The following is an 8,328-nucleotide window of genomic DNA, read 5'->3' on the forward strand; positions in this document are numbered from 1 at the left end:
TTATTCCATTGCATCCCATTGCAATTCTCTCTCATCCTCAAGAAAAGGGATGTCTTTGATCATGGTTTTAAACTCATCCAAAACTTTCTGCAACTCCTTTGCAGCGTGTCTGATGGATTGGACAAATTTCATGATCTCAGAACATGGTGTACCATCTGCCTGTTTTTGTCTAATTTGGTGTATCTCTCTAGCATCCATGGCAATGAAAAATATATCTGCTGCCACAAATAAAGTAGAAAGCACACCACCAGCTATCTCTGCCACTCGTACCACCCTGGATGCTTGTGCTGCGATTTCACCAATGTTTACCACTCGAAGTAGTCGAGTTAGTTCAGAAATGCCGCCTATGCCCCTACCTACCACTGTGCCAAACCTTGCGCTGTTATTTTGACCCAAAGGGCTGTCTTCAATGTTGGGTATATCACCTGAGTGACTTGCATACAATGCCTGTAAACTGTTGCCAATCTCCTGGAGCCAGAGTGCAATAGCATCAGTTTTCTCATTGAACTCTTTAATGATGCTTTCAACAGCTTTGCGATCAGAGGACTGATTAACCATTTTTGTGATATTTGAGACACCAGCAGTGACCCCACCAGCCACGCCCACCCCAACTCCAATCCCAGTTACAATAAGTGAGGCTCCCAAAGTGAAGGGTGCCAGAATAAGACCCACTATGGATGTAATCCCTCCCGCTGCTCCGATCACTCCTCCTGTCAGACTGCCGATGGTTGTGCCTTGATGCACACGTTCCAAACTGTCTGCCACCGATCTTAGCTTCTCCAACTGAGTCTGGAGGTGGTCTGCAGCCATTTTGCTCTATCCAAAAAACATAGTAAGTGTCAGAGATAGAGATAAGAGATAAGGTCCAGGAGATCATGAGACATACATTTACTATATATTCTTAGGATCTGTGATAATGAGAGAAATTCTTTATTTCTTTAAAGTGTCAAACCTTTTTGAAGAGAGATTTTAAAGCAATTGGACGCCCCAAAATCTCCCAAGCTGTAGGTCTTGAATGAGGGTCTTTATTCAACATATCATCCAAGAGTTCATGTAACTCTGATGAGTAATTATCTGGGAGACGTGGTGCAGGACCAGAAATGATCTTGGGGAGGAGATTGACTGTGGTCTCTGCAGAGAACTAAAAAAGAATTATTGTTTGTTGTTGTAATAAAATTACTATAGATCATTAAATAACAAGGAAACCAATGTTGCAAGAAATGCAAGAAACTCACCGCTAACTGCTGAGTACAGAGCTCATAGAGTATACATCCCACTGACCAAATGTCACTACAAATGAAGAAAGTATTATTACAAAATAAGAAAAGGTACTACTGAACACACACACACACACACACACACACACACACACACACACACACTATGTTCTAATGTTCTATTCTGGTATGAAGCTTTATACCTTTTAGTGTCATACGTTGCCTGTGTGAAGACCTCTGGGGCCAGATAGTTAATTCCTCCACTTTCCTCAGTATTCACATTACCTTTGCTGTGTAAAGAATAAATACAACATGTATCCATCCTTGTATTGTATTTATACTTTTTATGTTTAAATGTGTAATTGAAATAGGAGTATACAGTACTTTCCCTGGATTTCCTGAAATCCATCCAATCGCAGTGTTCCAAATTCGGTGAAGAATATGTTCTGGAAAAGAAGAAAAGGTAAAACTGTAACTTCTTCCAAAAATATGTGGGGCTTGTTTTACATTTCAGGGATGGACATTTACCAATCTATAAGAGCAGTCCTGCAACCCAGTTGCTGTGTAGTTTACACTGAATATAACAAAAAACTACTGTCTACAAGCATTTGGTATGTGTTTATACATGCAGAGTCCAACAACAAAAGACATGCTGAGGTTTTATTCTGAGCTGAGGGTCACTTGATGCCTTGTGATGTGTGAAGCAGTACATAAAAGTGATAGTTTTAGAAAGTCCTGGGTAATAACTTCTAACCAGGATTTTGATTGACATGCAGTAAGCTTTCCATATGTGCTTTGATATGGATCATCTGTTGAATACTCAACCATCAGTGTGTTAGTGTAACTCAAACACAGCCAATGTTTAATTGCAGTATCCCCACTGGGCTGTACTCATTTAGCAGGTTCAGTAAGTTTACAATTTATTTATCGAAGTGTTTACAGATTATTTCTTAAATTACATTTAATGAGTGCTGTACCTCTGGCTTTAGATCTTTGTGGAGAAATCCTTTTTCATGAATGGTTCTCAGCGCCATACAGATTTCAACAATCCAGCTCAGTATCTAGAAAAGAAATGTTATTACTTACAAAATACTAATACACTGGTTTACATACTAGTGTTTACTATTAAAGAAATTAAGCAGTACTGTACAGTTGCACATAGAGGTAGAGAGATGCACCTTTTGATGATGACCTCTAACCTGTATTGATCCCTTATTTTCAGTTGTTTAGGACGAAATAGCAAAAGAAAAAATGTAATGCATTGATGATGTATGACACAGATAAATATTTGAAATAAGTTTTGCATGAGTACCTCAGACTCAAGTAGACTCTTCTCGCTGATCTTTTCTGCAAGGGTCCCTCCCTGACTGTACTCCGTCACCACATAGTAAGTGTTCTGATCTTCATCTTCATGACAAAAGGAAAAGACAATTAGTTAGCATTTTCAAAGAAGTCATCTTTAAGTTATATAAATTAATTAAATGAAATACAAAACACAATATTTAACAAAACAATATTTAAGTGTCATAATTTTTTTACTTGCATCCAGTATTTTGGCACAATTTCAAGAGGCTGACATTTATTTTTGAAGACTTACCTATGAAAGAATTTTTGGTGCTCATGACATGAGGATGACTTGTCTTGAAGCTTTCAATTTCTGGGATTAATGCTTCATTTGTGGAGATCTGTTAAAATATCACTGTATATGGATGATCTGTCAGAGGCACATCGCAGTGACCTGCTAACAGGTCGAAGTTGCTGTATACTTGTGGTCACTGACTCCACACCTGAAGATTTACCTGCTCTCTCAACCTTTCCTCCCAAATTTAGCTCACCCTTGTCCGTCGGTCACATTAGTGAGTAACTTATTGTGTGTATATGAATAAGCTAGTGAACATCCTGTATGTGTTTTGAATTTATTTTTCGTTAATCATGAACAATTTGAAAAAAAACTCAACAAGAGTTTGCTTTGGTGTTTTGGAGAACGAGTGAACTTGGTCACACCCATATTTAATGTGTGTTAAAGTAAACAGAAATGAGCTCAGCACTTACTTCAACTGTTCTTATGAAAAACTTGTCACCATCTTTTGTGGCTACAACTCCATTTTTTGTTTCACCTTCAATTGTGTAGCCTTCCTTCTGAAGAGTGCTCTGTTGTTGTCCCATCTTTGTTGTCACCTACAAAAACAACACACACATATAAAACAGTTATTGTAGGACTGTGTGAAGAATTATTATGAACATGGCATAAGTTTCAATCATGTGACCTGAAGTGTGTTGCTCAATATTTTAGAAATCTTAAATAGAAATGATTGTTCATATTTTCACTATTTTAGAAAACCACAGCTAACTACTTTAAAGAAAGAAGCTAATCAGATAATGCCGTTACTGTAAAAAAGAAAATGTATCCAATAATACAATTAAATATACATATTCTCTGAAAATTCAATAAAAACTCACTCTTGCTGTTTCTTTCTGTTTGAGTCCAGACTCTCTAAAACACGTTGAAGCTGTGAGAGCCACAAAGTCACAATAAATGTTTGCATGAACAATCGTCAGCAGGTGTGTAAATCATTAACCTAGCTACAAAGGGCATACTGTACCATATAACCTGTCATTTCCTTACTAATAATGCAACACCCAGGTATACACAACCTGTATAATATCTGTAAATTACAAATGTAAATGTAAATATCATCACTACACTCATACTGTCATACTGTGCACACTGTATATTTATGTTTATTTCATCCTGCACTATGCACCATTGCAGCAAACCAAACCAAATCCTTGTCTTTACACACAGATATTTATGTATATATATAAATATTTACCTTTTTACATGTACATACAGTAGCTTTTGTTTTTGTTCTTGTTTATGTCTACGTTTTACCTGTCAAGTCCTCAGTTTTGTTTTTTAACTGTGCCTGTGTCTATATATGTTTGATGATTGTACTAAGAGAGCAAAGTGTAACCGGAGTCAAATTCCTCGTGTGTGTTCACATACCTGACGAATAAAAGTGATTCTGATTTATTGTAAATGTGACAAAATGAACTCTAAGAAAATCCCATTACTTGGATGCAACAATGTTTTTTAAGTGTGGGTCACTGTTATGGCCTCAAATAAAATATTTGACTTAATGCTGGCTCAATGAGACCATAACATATAAAGGATGCCTGAAAAAAAAACTGGTACAACATGCTCCTAAAAGCATGTTGTACACGTACCATGTCATGCAGAAAAAAAACAAACACGATACTTTCTCTTCCACTCAAAAGTGAGTCCATGAAAACTGTCTCAATCTGCCCACTCAACAAAGATGACAGTCTGACATCAGGAAACCATCTCAGGGTTAGCCACCGTCCTGAAACAATAATCTCTGAAACAACACAAATCATTAAATTACATTTAAATACAATAACAAGTGCACTGGTGACCCTTTATTTAAAACCTGAAGTGGGAGACCAACACAGTCACTTTTATCAAAAAGGCCCATTATTTGTCATCAGCTACTTTTTCTGGATTGTCTAAAGCTCTTCCAGTTCACTTGATACCTTGATTGCTTACAGTGAAATCAAGGAATCAGGACAAGTAGAGCATGTTTGCTCCGACTGCTTTACCATTACTGAAGTTAAAAGATAGTTTACAACCAAGAGCAGCACAGTATTGTTGCAACAATAGTTTTTATTTAAAGCTCAGTTTGGCTCTATCACAGGACAGATACAGAGAGAGAACACAGAGGTTTCTGACCTGCATATCCTTAGACAGTGTAAAAAAAACAAAACAAGAAAAAACATTAAAATCAGACTCAAAGGCTGACAGACCTGAACCTACGTCCTCCCTTATGAGATGACAGTATTTACCGCTGAGTCACCAAGATCTAACTTTAAATGTTTTTGTTACAACTTCAACTGCATTTATTTTTCACCTGTGTATATGTATACAATAAACATATGGATAAAAACATGCATTCACATGGTAATCACAAACTTTAAGCCCCTATGTATATAATGAATGTGATAAAATCATCTTTCAAATGATTGTGATGGCATAAATTATCATTTGTACAAAGATGAGATAATCTGGTGCATCCCAGAGTCTCTGGATCGAATCTGTGGGTATAGCCATGTACACTCTGGTCTGTTATTATGTAACTAGACAAGACTACAACTCAAAGTAAGAATTATTCAAATTCTACACAAAGGGGCTGTTTTACACTAATGTATCAAATAATGAAAAGAAAACACAATATAATAAACTCAATGTAACATTTGCTAGCAACCATGAAGCTACTACCAGATTTAAAGAATAATTTTAGATTATTTGTGACATTCATATTCATATTTACATTGTAATCTGCCAGATTACTGTATATTGTGACAGCTGATGATTTGTAACAGTGTTCAGTATAATGCATTTACTTTGAAAAAAATAATTAAGATTTAACAATAGATTTTTCAGGTTACAGTGAGACATCACAAAATAGCAATACACTTTTTACCCTTTACCCTAAACATTCAGCATTTCTCAAAGGTGTACTGTCATTAATTAAATCATTACCAACAATCAGTGTTATCAAATAAAAATGAAAAAGCATTATGACACAGTTCATCATTATACAGCATGTAACTACATTGGATCACTTGTTTGCTTGAAAATGTTATGTCACAATACATAGTTAGTCATAAAGTCACTTCAGATGTGTCTGATTCTGGAAATAAAACTACTATTATTGATTAACTGCTAAAACTGTGGGTTGGCAGTGTAATTAGGATTTTTGCCGTATTAACTAACTCATTAAAGAATATCTATCCAACACCATCTGAAAAAAAAAGATTTTATAGTTTATCCCAGGCCACATCCCGGACATGCCATGAAGGTGCGCTGTGGCATTTAAAGGTAAACAAGCTGAGAACACCATGGCAGTGTAAGGCATGTGGTGTACATCTCTGAGTCATAATTCTTTTAAGGCATCAGTAGGGACACTTTTGACTCAAAAGTCAAAGCATATTTGACACATTCCTGATTTTTTAAAATGTATTTGGTATGTTTATCTTTTCAGAGGAATCTTAATTCTGAATGTACATAATTATAGTTACATAATATTTACATAAAAGTTTATAAATCTCTAGATAGCCCTGGTAATCCTGGAAAAGAAGAAAAACATATTCATATTTGAAGCTAATGCAAAGGTTGGAGGAGGCAAATAGAAATGGAGGTACTACAAAAATCAAACTTAAGCATGAAGCTGCAGTTGATTTTGGGATTAACAATATGTTTCTTTGCATATTCTCTTCTGAATCTGAAATAACAGGTGTACACGTTCTCTTATGTAACTTCTAGTTTACATTTATTCCATTGGATCCCATTGAAACTCTTACTCCTCAAGAAAAGGGAGGACACTAATCATGAATTTGCACTCATCCAAAACGTTTTGCAACTCCCTTGCAGCGTGTCTGATGGATTGGACAAATTTCATGATCTCAGAACATGGTGTACCATCTGCCTGTGTCTGTCTAATTTGGTGTATCTCTCTAGCATCCATGGCAATGAAGAAGATATCTACTGCCACAAATAAACCAGAAAGCACACCAGTTGCTACCTCTGCCACTCGTACCACCCTGGATGCTCGTGCTGCGATTTCACCAATGTTTACCACTCGAAGTAGTCGAGTTAGTTCAGTAAGGCCACCTAAGCCCCTTCCTACCGCTGTGCCAAACCTTGCTCTGGTTTTTTGACCCAAAGGGATGTTTTCAGTGTTGGGTATATCACCTGAGTGCCTTGCATTCAATTCCTGCAAACAGTTGCCAATCTCCTGGAGCCAGAGGACCATAGCATCAGTTTTCTCATTGAACTCTTTAATAATGCTTCTAATGGCTTTGCGATCAGAGGACTCATTGACCATTTTTGTGATATTTGAGGCACCAGCAGTGACCCCACCAGCCACGCCCACCCCAACTCCAACCCCAGTTACAATAAGTGAGGCTCCCAAAGTGAAGGGGGCCAGAATAAGACCCACTATGGATGTAATCCCTCCTGCTGCTCCGATCACTCCTCCTGTCAGACTGCCGATGGTTGTGCCTTGATGCACACGTTCCAAACTGTCTGCCACCGATCTTAGCTTCTCCAACTGAGTCTGAAGGTGGTTTGCAGCCATTTTGCACTATCCAAAAAACATAGTAAGTGTCAGAGATAGGGATAAGAGATAAGGTCCAGGAGATCATGAGACATACATTAAAAATATATTCTTAGGATTTGTGATAATTTTTGTGGAGAAATGTGGAGAAATTGCTGAAGTCAAAGGTCAATGGTGAGGTCAGGAGGGAAGAAAGTGTTCAGGAGCCTCTGATGTCTTATGCTGTATTACTTATTGACACTTGGCCAAGGAGAATTAGAGACACTCTCAAAGTTCATCAGAAGTGCCTGAGTCGGTCTCACATTCTGCCAAACTCATCCTGGTGGCCCGGGCAAATTTTTTTTTTTTTTTTTTTTTCTTGCAACCTTGGTTTCCTTGTTATTTATATTTCTATAGTAATTTTATTACATTCTTCTCTAACAATAATTCTTCTTCTTTGTTTTCTGCAGCGACCACAGCCAATCTCCACCCCCAAGATCATTTTCTGGTCCTGCACCACGTCTCCCATACAATACTCACCAGAGTTTACGTTAACTCTTGGCAGACATGTTGAATAACGACCCTCACTCAAGACCTCCGCTTTGAGATTTTGGGGCGTCCAATTGCTTTAAAATCTCTCTTCAAAAAGGTTTGACACTTAAGAAAATAAAGAATTTCTCTCATTATTGTTATGAATTTTCTATCCTTAGTTACACAAAGTCACGTGTGGGCTTGAGGTTCCTCTGCGGTATTAATTGTCTTTGATTGAACAGTAGGTGCCAGTCTATCTCAACACTGTGGTTGCCAGGGTCTAAGAGACTTATTGCTGCCTTCCTGACATATAGATAGCTGCCATTGACGTTCCACTGCGTAAACAGACATCTGTGTCTCCAGACTAGAATATGCTGACAATAGCACCTCCATGGATAAAGACTTCTCTTGGACTACATTCTGGGGCGTGTGTATTTGTGGTGTTATCGGGGTTTAAAGTATGA

At 37.4% G+C, this 8,328-nt stretch overlaps 1 protein-coding gene across 1 annotated transcript; it reads right to left on the reverse strand.

Annotated features, from left to right (window-relative positions):
* Window positions 1-4,475, reverse strand: LOC113746636 (calcium/calmodulin-dependent protein kinase type 1D-like). The gene is made up of 11 exons (XM_027283084.1): window positions 4,446-4,475; window positions 3,678-3,727; window positions 3,270-3,395; window positions 2,815-2,902; window positions 2,530-2,624; window positions 2,195-2,278; window positions 1,602-1,663; window positions 1,421-1,507; window positions 1,236-1,290; window positions 953-1,141; window positions 1-816 (listed from the first exon to the last, which is right to left on the reverse strand). Exons 3-11 carry the CDS (start codon window positions 3,381-3,383, stop codon window positions 1-3), a joined length of 1,590 nt encoding a protein of 529 aa, XP_027138885.1. The 5' UTR covers window positions 3,384-3,395; window positions 3,678-3,727; window positions 4,446-4,475.
* Between the last annotated feature and the right edge of the window lie 3,853 nt (window positions 4,476-8,328).

Source organism: Larimichthys crocea, chromosome I, assembly GCF_000972845.2.
Source record: "Larimichthys crocea isolate SSNF chromosome I, L_crocea_2.0, whole genome shotgun sequence".
Classification (NCBI taxonomy): Eukaryota; Metazoa; Chordata; class Actinopteri; family Sciaenidae; genus Larimichthys; species Larimichthys crocea.